Here is a 20,699-nt window from a genome sequence, read left to right on the forward strand (position 1 = left end):
CCCCTAAAATTTTTTACCCCCCCCCAAAAAAAAAGCTTGGACGCCCCTGATATAGGAATATAAACATGGATATATTTCATATTTTCATCAATATATCAATATGTCTCTTCACCTCCCTGACAACTAGCGAACACTTTAACACTTTTCGCATAAAGTTCTGGGTTTGTAGATTATTGAAATGAGAATGTTTATGAATATTGCAATCATGCAAACAATAATTACCTTTTACAGCATGGGAATAGGTAAGTTATTACAAGGATAATTATGGCCATAAGTAGCGCACAGAATTAGAAGCTCTGAATAGTAATACAAGCACTTGTAAGCTTCTGAAAATTCTAGATTATAAAGATTTTCGTTAATTTTGATGACTTGTGAAAATTTTAGTCTATTGCGTAGAGTTTTTTTATTGACTAATCATTTCTTGAATAAAATAGTGATGCTTTGCAAGACGATTATATTATCTTTATTATAAAAGTAACAGTAACTGATCCGTAGCAAATATCTCGAAATCCGCTAAAACAATATTTACTTCAATATTTGAAGCTTTTTATAGTACCAGGGAACTACTTTAAAAAGGGAAATCGCCTTTTATCTTACTGGAACCTTTATTTGTGCAAGGGGTGTAATATAAGTGAAAATAATAATATGCAGACATATCACGATTCCATGCAGAATTAAAATATAGGAAGGAGGAATTTGTGAGTAGGGAAAAATATTAAATAGAAAAAAAGAAAATATATATTTTTTAGGTAGCTGAGATATAAACATAAAATTTAGTTCAATAAAAGAAAAGCATCAAAAAAGTTGTGATTTATAACCTAATTTGCTCAATATTCATTTAGAGTTTAAAACCAAAATTATTAGAATTAGAATCCTAATTATTGCACATTACAACATTGTAATAATATCCAGGGATCTAAAGGGATAAGCCAATGGCCGATAAATTCATGTACATTGTAAGTCCCTTCTGTAGATTACAAAAAGTGGTTGAAACGTTTGGACACTCAACCTTTTAAAGCAACCGTACAAAATTAATCAAAAGTCCCTAAAGTTTTAAATAAATAATAAGAAAAAGTTATAATAAAACTTTGGGGAGTAGTAAAATAAAGAGCACATTGTCCCCTATTTACTATTTACCATGTTGAAATGCAGCATAAGAATGAAATGTTCTTTTCAACTAGTTTTACAATAATTGTCCCTTTTAACTGCCGTATTTTCATTTACTCCTGTCCTTTGACCTATGCAAATAAAATCAACTCTTTTGTATCTTGAAATCGAATTTAACAAAGTTACAAGTTTTACGTGTAATTGTTCCGTTTATTACATATTATTTTTAGCAGAATTACTTTATATTATGCCTATAAAAAAATTGTTAACCTATTTCATAGACCTCTAAATAAATAATAGTATACCTACACATTCCTATGTTATTCTGTTTTTGGTATTTAGCAGTTTTTGTATTAGTTGCTTTGCCCCTAGCCTCTAGGGGGAGGGTGGGGTAGGTCAGGAAAATATAACAAAATCTCCCAAAGTAATTTATAAACCATTAATAATTAAATTTGCTTCAGATAAAAACCTTACTAGGATATAAATAAGATGATAGAGACTTTAACGAAATAGCAAAAAGACATCGCAAATTAAAGTGATTTGAAAGTAAAATTTAGGAGATTGAATTGAAAACATAATTTATATAGAAATTATCTTTTGGATATGAAAAGCATCAAAAATAACTTTTTTGGTCAATTATCTTCTCAATTCATATTGCATTTCTTATACGTGGGCTTAAAAACTTTGGGGACTTTTGATTGGTTAATTAAATAAGTTGAGCGTTCAAACGTTTCAACCACTAATAGTAAATAATTTTGTGTATCATCATTGTAGATGTACACCAAATTATATCGGCTATTGTCTTATCCCTCTAGATCCATGGAGTAAGGCACTTTTCACCCCAATCTTAAAAACAAAGTGAGGTGTATGCAAAACAATTATCTCCAACAATTAAATGTCATTTCACATCTGCATTCCACTATATAACACCATCTGATGTGGTCATATAAAATCTACAAAAAAGAGATTTTATGTTTTGATTCCCAGCAACAACATGCAGTAAATTTTTTGAATAAAAAAGAAACAGTATAAATATATCCAATAAATGTAAATTATGGTAAAAAATACCTGTGTTAAGTTACTACAATTAAACAAAACAAAAGATGTGGAAGGGGTGAAATAACTGTATGAACCCCCACCCATTTATCATGTGCCGACTTTCAATTCAGAAAGCAATATGCTAGCAGATTTTTTAGCAGGTAAAAAAGGTCCCGAAAAATGGCACACTCTTTTTTGCTTGATGTGTTTGGCACACTCTACTTGACTTGATCCCATTTACTGTTCAGTTTAACATTCATAATATCTGATCAACAAGTCAACTAAAAACGTGCTTGCTTCTGACCACTTTTTCCCATTAAATTATGATATAGAATATTTTATCTTAATTTTAAGTTCTAAGATTTGTTGTTTTAAGTGTGCATCGCCACACACATTGTCCATTATCCAATTACAAACATTCATCCATGGACATCTCAATTCAAATATGGTATCCATATGAAATTGAACAAAAATTAGGCTCAAATAGCAAAAAAGTTTACATTGCAGTTAATTTTTACACAGAAGACAATGAAAATAATTTATATGGGAAAATTTTAATAACTAAATTAAGTTTAATTGCAAGTAAATAGTCAATAAATGAATAAAAAAGATTAGGCATATGAACATTGTGGTTAGGTTTTAGCAAGTTTTTTCTTGTCTTGAAATTCAAATTTGCTGTATTATGATAACATCAAAAATTTTCAATGCACAGAAATTAAACACACTTCTTGGGCACATTTCAAATTTATGCAAACATTTATGTTCCTGTGTTTCCAGCATTTCTTCTTCAATGGAATGGGGAAATAATTATTTGGTTTGATCCAAAAATGCAAATGAAATTTTAATATTTTTCATTGGTCGATGTATGACCAATATATTTTTCAGCATAGAAAAATTTTAATTTAAGGCAATGATAAAATTTAGAATTAATATAAGAATTTAAATGAGCATTAGCTGATCCAAACCTTTAATCAATGCTTTGGTATGCGTAAATAGAGAAAAAGCATAATTGAGTTAAAAGCATTTTATTACTTTTATTTTAGGATTTTCATTTTTTTATTTTCTAGCATATGTATATTTTGATTAGCTATCCCTTAATTCTATAGAGGAGTGTCATATGAGGAAGTAGTATTGGTAGATAATAGGTAACAATATATACAATACTAGCGGCTGTGCCCCTAGCATCTAGAGGCTCTATATTCTAAGGGATAGGGCCTAAAACAATTCACATACTTATTACTAAAAATAAAATAGCCTACAAACATCTCAGGACCTATATGAAACTCCTTTTTGGTTCAGCGGTTAGCGAGATCCTTCGTTACAGACAAAAAAAACTTACTACTTTATGTACTAGGTTGTTTACTATCATCATGGATTGGAATGACAATAAAAATTAAATCTCACTATTTCAGAAGATTATTTTAGTAAAGTTATTGCAATCTTTATTTTATAGATTACTTTAAACCCTGGTAATTGATCTTTTTTTCAATAAGACCAAGGTGTTTCATTATTTTTCAATACCTCCAACCAAAGTGTTTTATTGCACCAATTTTGCACTAATCGGTTCTTGAAGGCGTAAGGCACGCAAATATATTGTTGTTATTAATTTGCAAGGAAGACATTTTTAGTACCGAAGCTTCTCTATAATTCGAAATGTCCTTCTGTATGTCCAGAATTCTTATATCCAAATTGTATAGTAATTGTTGCTAATATTTTCATATTTTTAGTAGATTTATACTATTTTAGTTTTTCCGGTCAATAAAATATATTGAAAGTTGACAAATTTCTGATTTGTTTGTTCAGTTAACTTAGATTTTTACTATGTTTTAATGTTATCATCCTAGTTACAGAGGTGAGAAGCCATGACAATAAAATTTGGTTAAAATGTGGTTACTTTATCAAAAAGGTCAAACATATGGCAAATTTTTAACATTTTTACCATACTATAAAAAAATTTAAGAGTTTAAACATCTAATTTTATGTAGAAAATAAAAAATGGGTTAAATAAAATACATATAAGTATTAAATATTATCTAATGTAGATATATTTCTATGTAACTTTTTTCAATATTTTCCCTAAACATACTTTGAAAAATTGAAAATAAGGTGAGTGGGGAAAGGGTAGTTTTTTTATGTAGACCTTCGGCTAGGTTAGGTTAGGTTATATTTGGTATAGGCCAGGGTAACCATACACAGGGCACAGCAGGTAAAGCTCTTCAAAATATACGCTCTATTCAGGGGTTAGTCATAAAGAAAAAAAAATAATCTTCCCCCACCCCCTCACTTTTATTTATTTGAAAATAATGAGGGTTCTGTGCTCTCAAAACAATTTGAGGGGAAGCAATGTTTTCCTGTACATTATTTTACATATTTCATGAAATAATTGTTAGAAAAAATACCATATATAACGATTTTTGACCTGAATTACATCATCACTATTGTTGTAAGTATATCATTTCTGCGCTACTTAAAGGTGTATAGTTGTTGTTGTTTTGAAGAAGTAAAACAGGAAACACATAAACTAAAACTTCTGGAATGTAAATATAATTTAAATTTAGCACTTTAACTGTTGTTTAGATATTTTTGGGAATTGCATAAATTGTTTTTAACCAAGAATTGAAATAATTTACATATTTAAATTTGTTTCTTTTCTAAATAACATAGAATTCACATGAAGTTATTAAAATAATTACTTTAAATTAGTAAAATAACAACTATAAATTAAATTTCATTGTGGCCCCGAAACCAATTGATAACCGCTGGATTGGAACCGCTTTTTCAGTCCAACTGAAAAAGCATGTAAAGCATCGTATTCCAGACAATTATCCACGAATATTAAAATACATAAAATTGATACCAGTTCTGATAGTCCGAACCTTCGGCCCCTCGGGACTAACAAAACTAAATGCAATAAATAATTATATAAATATTTAGAAGTATTATGTAAAAAGATAAAAAGCCATAATTCTGATGAAGAAAAATAATAATCCCTTAAAAATATAAATTAAATATTACCGAAACACAAAATATTAATTTTCAAGGTACACATGTGATAAGAATAGATTTTTTGCAATAATAAAATGATTGGTGTGCAAAATTTTAAATTTGCATTGGAATGTGCAGCAAACAAAAATGATGTTTTTGCATTGCAGCATCGTGAAATAATGAGCATAATTAGTCAAAGCAGCTTATAGTGCCTAATAAAAAATGACGTCATGCAATACAAATGGTCAATAATAGGCCAGTATACAATGTAATTGACCAATTGTAAAATATATATTGGCCTAGCATTAGTCATTTGTATTGTATGACATCATTTTTTATTAGGCACTTTAAGCTGCTTCGAATTAGTAAAAACTGGTAGTATTTTTTCGATATGCTATTTCAATGTTTAATGTCGATTACATTGCATAAATGAAAGTCAATATTGGTTTTTTTCAGTCGCTATACAATATACTTTTTAGCGCAAAAAAATGAATACATTTGATTCCAATGTTGTAATGTTATAATTCTAAATATTTGGCTGTATTGATACACCAAAGTGTTTTTTTTGTAAACTAGCAAACATAAGCATAGTAATTATTGAAACCCGCAGTAGGAGAAAAAATCTATTTTGACAACTTTAATTGAAGAGTATAATTAAAGATGAAACCCACGAAAATGTTTGCAGAGATACTAAGATATCACAATATAAAATAAATTAATAATTTATAAATTCTATAAGTAACATAAGTTGGTGCATAAATACCTTCGCTAATTGAAAAATGCATGAATACTTTATTTTAAAAAAAAACATTAAAACTTCATTAATTGAGCATAACAAATCTTTTATACTTATTCCGATTTCTATATTTAGAATTATAAAAAGAGTAGGTGCTAAATTTTAACCATGTAAAAACATGTAATAAAAATGTCAAATATAAAAATTATATTGCGAGAAATACCATGATATATGCCCAGTAAGACACCGTCATAGAATAATAATTAGAGAAATACCATGATATATGCCCAGTAAGACACCGTCATAGAATAATAACTAGAGAAATACCATGATATATGCCCAGTAAGACACCGTCATAGAATAATAACTAGAGAAATACCATGATATATGCCCAGTTAGACACCGTCATAGAATAATAACTAGAGAAATACCATGATATATGCCCAGTAAGACACCGTCATAGAATAATAACTAAAGATGAAAATTATTACAATGAATGTTGAAAAGTGTATACCTTCTGCTACTATGCAAGGAGGTACGTCAAATAAAAATGAGAGAATAAAGAAAAAATCCGTCTAGCTAAAGAAAATCTACTATTGCAAAATATTTATAAGAAAGGAAATGCCCTAGCTTTTAACAACAAGTATTAACCCAAACGGATTTAAAACCTATAAAATAATAGTTTGGTTTCATAGAAATTGTACACAAAAGGAAAAATACTGTAGGATTAATCGCTTTCTTGCTTTCCAGAACTTTTTATTTACTTATCTACAGACAACTGCTTAATTGCTAGTTTGTTGGAAAATAAAAGACTATGAAAATAACTACCTGACTCTTTATCTATAGCCATCAATAAGGTGTTAAAATGAAGTGACCTCCAACGGATAAAATTGGAAAGTGTGATGAATTTGTGGTTTACTAGTAGATGCACTAATCTCAGCATTATAATCTATTAAGTATGGATTTTCAAAGACTTAGTCTGTCTTTATCTCAATTTTCCGTTGTGTATCAACCCAGGGATCTAAAGAGATAAAGCAATGGCCGATAGATAAATATACATCTTCTCATACTTATAAGAGTTTTCGGGAATAGTCTCTTTCGTAACATCGCACCATAAGGGTCGATTCGTCGTATTTTTAAAATGGCTTTTTATAGGTTATTTTAGGTTAGGTTAGGTTATATTGGGTTATGTGATTGCCCCACAGGGTTAGGTAATTGGCCCCGCAGGGTTAGAGTCCCCCGCAGGGGCTAGAAATAGGAGAAAAGCTATTGTGAAAAATACGAAGAATCGCCCCATAAGGTGCGATGTTACGAAAGGGACTATACCCGAGTTTTCTAGTAATGAATTATAGATGACATAAAAAACATTGCCTATTGATGTTTGTATTGGCTTATCAAAATTCATAAATAGTAGCTGCGCTACCAAAAAATTAAGATGCGTTTTAGGAATAGAAAAATATAAAATGATATCAATCACCAATGTAACTTTCAAAGCCCTAACTACAACAGTGCAATAAAACTACCCAGGGCATCAGAACAACATGAAAAAATGCCAATAAATTATTAAAATTAATATTGATCACAGCATGACGATTCATCTCAATTCTTTAATTGAGAAATTTTTTTTTTCATTATTAAAATTCTCTTTTATATATTAAATAATGGGATCATGGAAAGAAAACAAAGTCATTCCTAAATTAGGACAGAAGTCACCTTCCTAGGAAGGATATAAGTAGCCTTCCTCAAGTAAGAATTTGTTAGATGAAGGGCATAACATGCCTCCCTTAACAAAGATTTTGCAAGATTGAGGACATAAGTAGCCTCCCTTCACCTCACAAAACCTAGCTTTTTGATCCTTCACATAGCAAAATCTTGCATAAAATTGGTTTTTGGTCCATCACATAGCAAAATATTAGAAAACTTAGCTTTTCTGTCCTTCACATAGCTAATTCTTGCAAAACATAGCAAATTCTTGCAAAACATAGCAAATTCTTACAAAACATAGCAAATTCTTGCAAAACATAGCAAATTCTTGCAAAACATAGCAAATTCTTGCAAAACATAGCAAATTCTTGCAAAACATAGCAAATTCTTGCAAAACATAGCAAATTCTTGCAAAACATAGCAAATTCTTGCAAAACATAGCAAATTCTTGGAAAACTTAGCTTTTCTGTCCTTCACATAGCTAATTCTTGCAAAACATAGCAAATTCTTACAAAACATAGCAAATTCTTAAAAAACATAGCAAATTCTTACAAAACATAGCAAATTCTTGCAAAACATAGCAAATTCTTACAAAACATAGCAAATTCTTGCAAAACATAGCAAATTCTTGCAAAACATAGCAAATTCTTGCAAAACATAGCAAATTCTTACAAAACATAGCAAATTCTTACAAAACATAGCAAATTCTTGCAAAACATAGCAAATTCTTGCAAAACATAGCAAATTCTTGCAAAACATAGCGAATTCTTGCAAAACATAGCGAATTCTTGCAAAACATAGCAAATTCTTACAAAACATAGCAAATTCTTGCAAAACATAGCAAATTCTTGCAAAACATAGCAAATTCTTACAAAACATAGCAAATTCTTGCAAAACATAGCAAATTCTTGCAAAACATAGCAAATTCTTGCAAAACATAGCAAATTCTTGCAAAACATAGCAAATTCTTACAAAACATAGCAAATTCTTACAAAACATAGCAAATTCTTGCAAAACATAGCAAATTCTTGCAAAACATAGCAAATTCTTACAAAACATAGCAAATTCTTGCAAAACATAGCAAATTCTTGCAAAACATAGCAAATTCTTGCAAAACATAGCAAATTCTTGCAAAACATAGCAAATTCTTGCAAAACATAGCTAATTCTTGGAAAACATAGCAAATTCTTGCAAAACATAGCAAATTCTTACAAAACATAGCAAATTCTTGCAAAACATAGCAAATTCTTGCAAAACATAGCAAATTCTTACAAAACATAGCAAATTCTTGCAAAACAAAGCAAATTCTTGCAAAACATAGCAAATTCTTGCAAAACATAGCAAATTCTTGCAAAACATAGCAAATTCTTGCAAAACATAGCAAATTCTTACAAAACATAGCAAATTCTTACAAAACATAGCAAATTCTTACAAAACATAGCAAATTCTTACAAAACATAGCAAATTCTTACAAAACATAGCAAATTCTTGCAAAACATAGCAAATTCTTACATTAAGGGTCCCAAACTCAAAAACGAATTTTCAGCGCGATCCGACCACCGGTTCTTGAGATACGGTGACCTGGTGTCCTTGGTACTGACTGTAAGATTTAGGAAATGGTTCGAATCCTTAGTAAATTTGGCTTAGTCAAATTTTTGAAGAAAAAATACCCAGATGATACCAAGCTTAGCTACTGAGAGGACACCAGTGTCAAAAAAATTTTGGACTTAGCCAAATTTACTAAGGATTCGAACCATTTCCCAAATCTTACAGTCGGTACCAAGGACACCAGGTCACCGTATCTCAAGAACCGGTGGTCGGATCGCGCTGAAAATTAGTTTTTGAGTTTGGGACCCTTATTGCAAGAATTTGCTATGTTTTGTAAGAATTTGCTATGTTTTGCAAGAATTTGCTATGTTTTGTAAGAATTTGCTATGTTTTGTAAGAATTTGCTATGTTTTGCAAGAATTTGCTATGTGTTGCAAGAATTTGCTATGTTTTGCAAGAATTTGCTATGTTTTGTAAGAATTTGCTACATTTTGCAAGATTTTGCTATGTTTTGTAAGAATTTGCAATGTTTTGCAAGAATTTGCTATGTTTTGTAAGAATTTGCTATGTTTTGCAAGAATTAGCTATGTGAAGGACAGAAAAGCTAAGTTTTCCAAGAATTTGCTATGTTTTGTAAGATTTTGCTATGTTTTGTAAGAATTTGCAATGTTTTGCAAGAATTTGCTATGTTTTGTAAGAATTTGCAATGTTTTGCAAGAATTTGCTATGTTTTGTAAGAATTTGCAATGTTTTGCAAGAATTTGCTATGTTTTGTAAGAATTTGCAATGTTTTGCAAGAATTTGCTATGTTTTGTAAGAATTTGCTATGTTTTGCAAGAATTTGCTATGTTTTGTAAGAATTTGCTATGTTTTGCAAGAATTTGCTATGTTTTGTAAGAATTTGCAATGTTTTGCAAGAATTTGCTATGTTTTGTAGGAATTTGCTATGTTTTCCAAGAATTAGCTATGTGAAGGACAGAAAAGCTAAGTTTTCCAAGAATTTGCTATGTTTTGTAAGAATTTGCTATGTTTTGTAAGAATTTGCTATGTTTTGCAAGAATTTGTTATGTTTTGTAAGAATTTCCTATATTTTGCAAGATTTTGCTATGTTTTGTAAGAATTTGCAATGTTTTGCAAGAATTTGCTATGTTTTGTAAGAATTTGCTATGTTTTGCAAGAATTAGCTATGTGAAGGACAGAAAAGCTAAGTTTTCCAAGAATTTGCTATGTTTTGCAAGAATTTGCTATGTGTTGCAAGAATTTGCTATGTTTTGTAAGAATTTGCAATGTTTTGCAAGAATTTGGTATGTTTTGTAAGAATTTGCTATGTTTTGCAAGAATTAGCTATGTGAAGGACAGAAAAGCTAAGTTTTCCAAGAATTTGCTATGTTTTGTAAGAATTTGCTATGTTTTGTAAGATTTTGCTATGTTTTGTAAGAATTTGCAATGTTTTGCAAGAATTTGCTATGTTTTGTAAGAATTTGCTATGTTTTGCAAGAATTAGCTATGTGAAGGACAGAAAAGCTAAGTTTTCCAAGAATTTGCTATGTTTTGCAAGAATTTGCTATGTGTTGCAAGAATTTGCTATGTTTTGTAAGAATTTGCTATGTTTTGCAAGAATTTGCTATGTTTTGTAAGAATTTGCAATGTTTTGCAAGAATTTGCTATGTTTTGTGAGAATTGCTATGTTTTGCAAGAATTAGCTATGTGAAGGACAGAAAAGCTAAGTTTTCCAAGAATTTGCTATGTTTTGTAAGAATTTGCTATGTTTTGTAAGAATTTGCTATGTTTTGCAAGAATTTGCTATGTTTTGTAAGAATTTGCTACATTTTGCAAGATTTTGCTATGTTTTGTAAGAATTTGCAATGTTTTGCAAGAATTTGCTATGTTTTGTAAGAATTTGCTATGTTTTGCAAGAATTAGCTATGTGAAGGACAGAAAAGCTAAGTTTTGTAAGAATTTGCTATGTTTTGCAAGAATTTGCTATGTGAAGGACAGAAAAGCTAAGTTTTCCAAGAATTTGCTATGTTTTGCAAGAATTTGCTATGTGTTGCAAGAATTTGCTATGTTTTGTAAGAATTTGCTATGTTTTGCAAGAATTTGCTATGTTTTGTAAGAATTTGCAATGTTTTGCAAGAATTTGCTATGTTTTGTAAGAATTTGCTATGTTTTGCAAGAATTAGCTATGTGAAGGACAGAAAAGCTAAGTTTTCCAAGAATTTGCTATGTTTTGTAAGAATTTGCTATGTTTTGTAAGAATTTGCTATGTTTTGCAAGAATTTGCTATGTTTTGTAAGAATTTGCAATGTTTTGCAAGAATTTGCTATGTTTTGTAAGAATTTGCTATGTTTTGCAAGAATTAGCTATGTGAAGGACAGAAAAGCTAAGTTTTCCAAGAATTTGCTATGTTTTGTAAGAATTTGCTATGTTTTGTAAGATTTTGCTATGTTTTGTAAGAATTTGCAATGTTTTGCAAGAATTTGCTATGTTTTGTAAGAATTTGCTATGTTTTGCAAGAATTAGCTATGTGAAGGACAGAAAAGCTAAGTTTTCCAAGAATTTGCTATGTTTTGCAAGAATTTGCTATGTGTTGCAAGAATTTGCTATGTTTTGTAAGAATTTGCTATGTTTTGCAAGAATTTGCTATGTTTTGTAAGAATTTGCAATGTTTTGCAAGAATTTGCTATGTTTTGTAAGAATTTGCTATGTTTTGCAAGAATTAGCTATGTGAAGGACAGAAAAGCTAAGTTTTCCAAGAATTTGCTATGTTTTGTAAGAATTTGCTATGTTTTGTAAGAATTTGCTATGTTTTGCAAGAATTTGCTATGTTTTGTAAGAATTTGCTACATTTTGCAAGATTTTGCTATGTTTTGTAAGAATTTGCAATGTTTTGCAAGAATTTGCTATGTTTTGTAAGAATTTGCTATGTTTTGCAAGAATTAGCTATGTGAAGGACAGAAAAGCTAAGTTTTCCAAGAATTTGCTATGTTTTGCAAGAATTTGCTATGTGTTGCAAGAATTTGCTATGTTTTGTAAGAATTTGCTATGTTTTGCAAGAATTTGCTATGTTTTGTAAGAATTTGCAATGTTTTGCAAGAATTTGCTATGTTTTGTAAGAATTTGCTATGTTTTGCAAGAATTAGCTATGTGAAGGACAGAAAAGCTAAGTTTTCCAAGAATTTGCTATGTTTTGTAAGAATTTGCTATGTTTTGTAAGAATTTGCTATGTTTTGCAAGAATTTGCTATGTTTTGTAAGAATTTGCTACATTTTGCAAGATTTTGCTATGTTTTGTAAGAATTTGCAATGTTTTGCAAGAATTTGCTATGTTTTGTAAGAATTTGCTATGTTTTGCAAGAATTAGCTATGTGAAGGACAGAAAAGCTAAGTTTTCCAAGAATTTGCTATGTTTTGCAAGAATTTGCTATGTGTTGCAAGAATTTGCTATGTTTTGTAAGAATTTGCTATGTTTTGTAAGAATTTGCTATGTTTTGCAAGAATTAGCTATGTGAAGGACAGAAAAGCTAAGTTTTCCAAGAATTTGCTATGTTTTGCAAGAATTTGCTATGTGTTGCAAGAATTTGCTATGTTTTGTAAGAATTTGCAATGTTTTGCAAGAATTTGCTATGTTTTGTAAGAATTTGCTATGTTTTGCAAGAATTAGCTATGTGAAGGACAGAAAAGCTAAGTTTTCCAAGAATTTGCTATGTTTTGTAAGATTTTGCTATGTTTTGTAAGAATTTGCAATGTTTTAAAAGAATTTGCTATGTTTTTTAAGAATTTGCTATGTTTTGCAAGAATTAGCTATGTGAAGGACAGAAAAGCTAAGTTTTCCAAGAATTTGCTATGTTTTGCAAGAATTTGCTATGTTTTGCAAGAATTTGCTATGTTTTGTAAGAATTTGCTATGTTTTGCAAGAATTTGCTATGTTTTGTAAGAATTTGCAATGTTTTGCAAGAATTTGCTATGTTTTGTAAGAATTTGCTATGTTTTGCAAGAATTAGCTATGTGAAGGACAGAAAAGCTAAGTTTTCCAAGAATTTGCTATGTTTTGTAAGAATTTGCTATGTTTAGTAAGAATTTGCTATGTTTTGCAAGAATTTGCTATGTTTTGTAAGAATTTGCTACATTTTGCAAGATTTTGCTATGTTTTGTAAGAATTTGCAATGTTTTGCAAGAATTTGCTATGTTTTGTAAGAATTTGCTATGTTTTGCAAGAATTAGCTATGTGAAGGACAGAAAAGCTAAGTTTTCCAAGAATTTGCTATGTTTTGCAAGAATTTGCTATGTGTTGCAAGAATTTGCTATGTTTTGCAAGAATTTGCTATGTTTTGTAAGAATTTGCTACATTTTGCAAGATTTTGCTATGTTTTGTAAGAATTTGCAATGTTTTGCAAGAATTTGCTATGTTTTGTAAGAATTTGCTATGTTTTGCAAGAATTAGCTATGTGAAGGACAGAAAAGCTAAGTTTTCCAAGAATTTGCTATGTTTTGTAAGATTTTGCTATGTTTTGTAAGAATTTGCAATGTTTTGCAAGAATTTGCTATGTTTTGTAAGAATTTGCTATGTTTTGCAAGAATTAGCTATGTGAAGGACAGAAAAGCTAAGTTTTCCAAGAATTTGCTATGTTTTGCAAGAATTTGCTATGTGTTGCAAGAATTTGCTATGTTTTGTAAGAATTTGCTATGTTTTGCAAGAATTTGCTATGTTTTGTAAGAATTTGCAATGTTTTGCAAGAATTTGCTATGTTTTGTAAGAATTTGCTATGTTTTGCAAGAATTAGCTATGTGAAGGACAGAAAAGCTAAGTTTTCCAAGAATTTGCTATGTTTTGCAAGAATTTGCTATGTTTTGCAAGATGAAGGACATAAACAGCCTTCCTAATGTAAGAATTTGTCAGACAAAGGACATAAGTCACCTCCCTTAAGTTAGATTTTGTTAGATGAAGGACATAAGTAGCCTTCCTTAGATCAATTTCCAGTGACTTCTGTCCTAATTAGGAATGACTTTGTTTTCTTTCCATGATCCAATAATGATTTAAAACTCATTAAAAGTCTAGTAGTTTATTTAGTTGTGTAAATTAAAGGTGCTTATTTTTATATGCATTGTTGTTTTTTTCTACAAAGTTATTTTACACTATATAAAACTATCAATATCAAATTAGGATTTTAATATTTTTGAGAAAACAAAGTTTTTATGACAATACAAATAATATGACTATCTAAGAGCTCTAATACTCTTACTTAAAACCATGTTACATTGCTTAACAGCAGCCAATTTTGCAGCTGTCACAACCGCATAAAGCCGCCAGGCCATATTGTCAATGTTTAACTAACCTTGTCATAACTGTTTGCAGGTCTGTAGTCCTTGGGCTCATCTCTCACAGGCTGTTGATATCTGAAAAAACGTAAATATTTTAAAAATGTATTTAGGTCAATTATGCAACTACTGTTCCACCTTTTCGACTAAAATGGATAAGAAAATCTTAATTTTAAATCTTAATATGCAATCGGTTTTTTTTGTAGACCTCTTATTTTTGAAGTAATTTAAGTTTTAAAAAAAATAATTAAGTCAGTTTTAAGGTACTAAAACGCAACAAAATAAAAGAAGAAAATTGCCAGTATGAACAAAAATAGTAAGATCTTTAATTTGACACCTTACTGTTACTTTTAAAATTCTGTTCAGTAATTATTGAAAAAATCTATTTTTTTAACTTCGGTTTAATAAAAACTTGAAAGCTAAATTTTTTCTCAAACAGACATAAAAAATATGGGTTCATATATTCCTTTAGAATCAGAAAAATATTACGAATCCATTCCAAGCAACGTGAAGTAATTTGAGTCTTAGCCAGATGTTTTCTTTCTATCAAGTTTTACTATTTCTATTTCAACATATACTAAAATTAATAAACTTAGTCCATTAATATCCCTGAAACAACTATACCTGTTCTGTTCAGGATATGGGGAAGGCCTGTTGTTTGGGTATGGATCATCCTGGAATTGATATTCAGAATTGGGACGGAGGGGACTGTACTTTCCCTGCGGCATATGCGGTAATTCAGAAAATAATATTCACTTTTTTGGGGATAAAAATAAAATTTATACAAAAGAAACACTTTATTATGAAGCAGTAGTAGTTACTAATTTAAATGTCCGTCTGTCTGTCCGTCCGTCCCTTAAGATCTCGGTAACCACTGAACCGATCGGATTCTAGAGGCTCGAGGCGAAGCCGCTAGTAATTGTAAAAAGTACAAAAGAAACAAACTGTTTTTTGTAAGTTCTTAAAGTAAAGACACCGTTGATTTTTTATGCTATACAATAAAAGGAAAGAAAATTAAGTTATATTTGAATTATTAATAACAATAAGTAATGTTAAAATAATGAAAATCATTTCAACAAATATTACCGCATTTTCCTGACTAAAGTCATCAATGGAAGAAAAAGTATTTGGTCCACCGCCGTTGAAAAATTCCGCGTCAAAATCGGCATCATCCCAAAATCCTTTGGGTCCCTGTCGCCTGTTTTCATTCGATTGTTGAGGCCGGCGGTTGTTGTAGCCTGAAGGACGGCGGCGGCGCTGGTTTTTCTCCGCCAAACGGCGCGGTGGCTCGCGTTCAGTGGTAGCACGAGGGTCAGAGTAATAAAATGGGTTGTTGATTGGTGAACGCTTCGATCTAGATAATGACCGTTCCGAGTCGGTCACTGACCGCTTGTTTCTAATCTTTTGTGGCTCCCAGTCTAATCCAAAATCTGAAAGATCTGGGAAAGATTCTTGTGCCCCCTTGAAAAATCCAGTATTTTCTTCATTGTCCCCGTTATTTGACTGTTGAACGGGTTCCGGCTCGTTGGAATACACTTCCTGGCGCCTAGAGCCGAGATTAAAATCATTGCTGGACGGTCCACCGAAAAATCCATTATTTTGAGTTTGAGCATTATCAGATCCTCCTCCAAAACCGTTATACCGATTGTTATTGTTTCCTAGCCGGACCTCTTCAATTTGCGGCCGTCTTGTTGGCGGCTTTGTAACTCTATTCGTGTTCAAAGTTCCTTGATTGCCAGAAAATGGATCCTCAAAATGTGGGAATTTAGGCATGTTTAGATCCTCTGGAGGCCCGAGGTCAACTGGAGATTGTGGAGGGGCCGGGACGGGTGGCTGGTATCTGGAGGGTGAGATGTCTCTGACTGGAGCAGCCAGACCGCCCAGAGAGCCGCTGGCGTAGCTGCCAGGTTCTGGTTTCATGATGCTTTCAATGAAGGACACTTTTTCTGGCGCTCCGGTCTCAAGATCTTGGGCGAACTTTTCACTTCCTGAAGAAGAAAAATATTAAATTTGTAAAGAAAAAAGCTTTTAAAAAAAGCTGTAACTATAAAACATGTATATCAAATCTTTATTTCTTCTAATTATGTATTAGCGGCTGCGCATCTAAAATCAAGGGTAGCTGAAAAATAGCCACAATCATCCTAACACACGAATCTTAAGATAAATTGCATTCAAAAGTTCCACGGACCTATTTGAAGCTTCTCTGAAATTGATAATAACGTCGATTTACTTGTTAGTGAGAGCTTAACTGACAAACATTAAATACTAAAAAGTACATTAATTAAATATGCTTTTGCTTATTTTGCTTTACCAGCTAATCAGTGTAAATTATTATAATTGCTATTTACGTATAAATATCCATTTATCCATCTATCTTAAGCACATTCAATCATATTTGATGGAAGCCAATTTAACACACGTTTGAACATTTAACATAATTGTGAGAGACAGTCTTGTCCAATTTTTGTTCAATTCACTTAACAGTTAGTAATTTTAATAGAATAGCTTCTCTATAAAAATTATTTTGTCTGTACGTCCTTTCATTTATAATACTTTACAAAGAGGGAGGTGACATTGGGCTATTAATTACTCTAGTCCCCAAAGTCTTGTAACGTCAAATAACGTTTCCTTATTCGTTGGCTTTACAACTTTGGGAACTTTTATTAAATATTGATTGGTCGGTTTATTTAGTTGAGTTTCAATTGTTATCTACAGAAGAAAGAATTTTGTGTAGCATCAATTCAAATGTACATTAATTTATTGGCCATTGTCTTATCCATTTAGATCTCTGTAATTTACAACATTTTCATTGTTTTAAGTAATGGGAAATTATATCTTCTTTTAGATCTTGACAAAGTCAAAGGGATGGATTTTAGTAGAATGATAAAATCAGGGATAAGGGATGGGAAACGTAGGAAAATATTATTTCAGGCCTATTTCAAGCCTAGGCCTAATAAACCAGTTTTGGGATGACGCAGTGGTTCGTCCTAAACGCTAATGAAAAAGCTGTGTGTGTGTGTGTAGATAAAGTATAGAATCAAATTCAGGTAGCTAGTTTAAAGTAAAAAACATAACTTTTTATAAACCTATATATTAATGGCTTTTGTTAAAAAGAAGTTTTTTCTCTCCCAAAATTTTTTATCTTTTACTTTGGTAATTTGAACTGTCAGAAAGTTATCGTTGGGTTTCCCTCAGACAGATTTTAGTTTGTATTATTTGCATTTTTATTAATGAGTAAAAATTTTATTTGAAAATTTCATTGCTAATTAAAATTCAAAATAAATAAATAAATATGCACTTGGGTAACATTCTATCAAGTTCTTTGGATACTATAATGTAATGATATTTCTGTACTGTGTTGTATTGTACAAAAATTAGGGTTAAGGTGTTGTATCAATTCCGTACTAAATTTTTAAAATTCAAAATACAACATCTAATTTATAAACTACCAAATGAAAATTCGTAGCTACCTTCTTTCCAAAATAATAATCCCGTTATTTTTGTTTTTTCTATATGGCCCTTTTTTAATGTTTAACTCTAAGCAGATTTAATAATTAAACTAATGTGATCTAACACCATTTATATTTATTTTTTCGTAGCAGACGAAATCATTATTTTTTCTAGAATTGTCTGCTTCTAAAATTTCCGCCATCTGTGATTTGGGCTTGTTTTGTATCAACCAATCACCAATTGGCGCCGCCAATTGGTGATTGGTTGGTACAAAACATGCCCAAATCACAGAACACTATTGGTTTAGAGCGGTAGCCAATATGAGCCGTCCGCCAGTAAGGTCATTAAATCAGGCAAATGGTAAAAGTTGCATGATCCCTTTCAAAACCAGGCCGAGACCTAATTTATGGCCAGGTTTCCTATCCCTTATCCCTGGATAAAATACATTAAGATCAAAAAACATTTTCTATCCTTCTATTAAGGGAAAATTAATTTATTAGGGTATTCACTACATCTAATAATGTATTCCAGCTTATTCAAATTTTATACAGAAAAAAATTTCTATTTTAAATTATCATTATTTTTGAAAATTTTATTACAGATTTGAAAATTAGTTTACTTGTTTTCCATATAATATTTAGTATTTTCAAATAAGTATATTAATAAATAAACGATATTTAGTTTTTGAACAAGAAATATGTCTAGAAGCTTAATAAGTTAATATAACGAACAAGAACGATTTATTAATAACAGCAAAACTTTTAAAGTATTTTCCAGTATGGCTTCGAAATCGAAACCGATTAATATCCGCTGGATTAGAATTGATTATCAGTCATACTGAAATATCACATATAGTATCGTATTGCAGACAATTTTCCACAAATATAAAAAAAAGCATCCAATAATTTTTCATTTTAATATCCGCGGAAAGCTGTCTATAATATGATGCGATAAATAACTATTCTCTAGGGGTTTGCAGAGTTTCAGAACATCCAAAAAATTCTGATCCGAAAGCATTTTTATTTTTTTGGAAGTGCAGCCTATATTAAGATAAAGTATGTTAGTTCCTTTATCAAATTATCAGATCGAGCCAAAACCGCGGCAGTTTAAAAGAAGTTGTATGTTTGTTATTTTTTCGTTACTAAAGGCAATGCATGTTCTTGTTTAAATATAGCATATCATTGCATTTATTTTTATCTATAAAATTGAACATGGTAAGTGTTTTGATAATATCTAATACACAAGGTACGCACCAGGCAAAGGATAGCATGCTCAAACTAATTTATTTGTTGTTGATATGCATGTATCAAAACATAAATATCTTCTTATGCTTATCAGATTTTGTGCCCATGTGTGTTTGTGTGTGTGTCTATGTGTGTACGTTGTGCATTTTTGAGCTTAGATAATTTAGCAAAAAGATTACAGAATTTAAAAATTTGTATTTGATTATAATAATTGGTGACTTGCAGGTAGTAGGAAGTGGCATGCTGAAATTATAGTCTAAATTTTACTACTTTTTATTTCTATGTTCACTTTAAATAAGTGACTCAACCACCACTCCCCCTTACTTTAGTACAAAATTTAAATCATAGGGGGGTTAGTTTACATAAGGTCATGTAAGGTTAGGTTAAGTTGGATACCGGGTTTTCCCGAATGGTTAGGAAACCACATGTATAAGCCCTGCAAGGTTAGTGCCTTCGCAGGGATTAGGAAATTTTAAAAAAAACTACCCATCCCTAACATTTTTTTATCATTTTAAAAATATGGGGTGCTTAATAGGTAATTAGAGGGAATTAATGAAATGTATAAATGTTTGAAAAATGACATTAATTCTAATACCCTGTAGTGAAAATAAATTATTTTTATTATGTTTTACAATGATAAAAAGATAATTGTTTAAAAATGTATTTAGTTTAAAATATCCTGTAGTGTGGACATGTTGAAATCCAAGCTTAATTGCATCAAAATTAAATATAAATGTCATCCTATCTAATGGTGTTACATACACTATACAACAAGAATAAAACTATTCAAATGTTTGAGGAGATAAAAACTGACTTTAAGCGCGAAATTTGGCTTGTCTATAAGTAATGCTAACCTTTTGAGGCTATTATGCACAATGTACTTAAATGCATGCAAAAATTTAGGAAATGACAGAATTTGAGGAGAAATGTTCTTTTGTTTATTGAAAAAGTAACGTTCCCCGTTTCCATTTTTCCAAATCTTTTAAGTCTTTGAGTGTGTCTGTTTTTTCATGTATGTGACAAATGCAAAGAAAATTTTAAGACTAAAAGTGCTTTTAAGTATTATTTTCTCTACAACTACTTGATTTGTTAAAATTGCTAGTTTTAAAATTTTTTTGTTCATTTTTAATTTGATTACTTACAAAGCTTCGCTAAAATGTGACATTATTTTTCCCTAGAAAGGAATTCCCAAAATTTTATTTAAAAAATAAGTAATAACAAATATAATTTTGTCCTATCTTTTACTTCATTCTTTTACATAACGTATAGCCAGCCATTTCAGAGATCTATAGCTTCAGACAAAAAATCTTATTCTTTTATTGTATTATATCAAATATAAATTATTGTAAAGTTGAAAAATATTTTTTAAATATTTTTTGGTTAAACGTTTTACTATTTTTTTAATGTTGTTGTTTACAAATAATGCATTCTGTCATAGAATTCAAAATAAAAAACAATTCAAGTTTATATAGTCCGGAATAAAAGAATAGTTATTTGTCGTATTTGCAGATATTAAAATAAAATATTATAAGATTAAAACCAGCCTAAGCTAACAAAACTGGTATTATT

General features: G+C 30.3%; 1 protein-coding gene across 3 annotated transcripts in view; it reads right to left on the reverse strand.

Moving 5' to 3' along the window:
* LOC145321930 (uncharacterized) overlaps positions 1-20,699 on the reverse strand; it is an 83,967-nt gene that overhangs the window by 39,262 nt on the left and 24,006 nt on the right. For 2 of the 3 annotated variants that reach the window (XM_080163596.1, XM_080163615.1), the window contains exons 10-12: positions 15,523-16,424; positions 15,061-15,155; positions 14,454-14,514 (exon numbers count right to left, since the gene is read on the reverse strand). In XM_080163596.1, coding sequence (XP_080019722.1) covers positions 14,454-14,514; positions 15,061-15,155; positions 15,523-16,424 — 1,058 coding nt within the window. The remainder of the gene's footprint in view (positions 1-14,453; positions 14,515-15,060; positions 15,156-15,522; positions 16,425-20,699) is intronic. The other variant, XM_080163605.1, reaches the window with a different exon arrangement.

This window comes from Acartia tonsa, chromosome 1, assembly GCF_053477335.1.
Source record: "Acartia tonsa isolate MP-2025a chromosome 1, ASM5347733v1, whole genome shotgun sequence".
NCBI lineage: Eukaryota > Metazoa > Arthropoda > Copepoda > Calanoida > Acartiidae > Acartia > Acartia tonsa.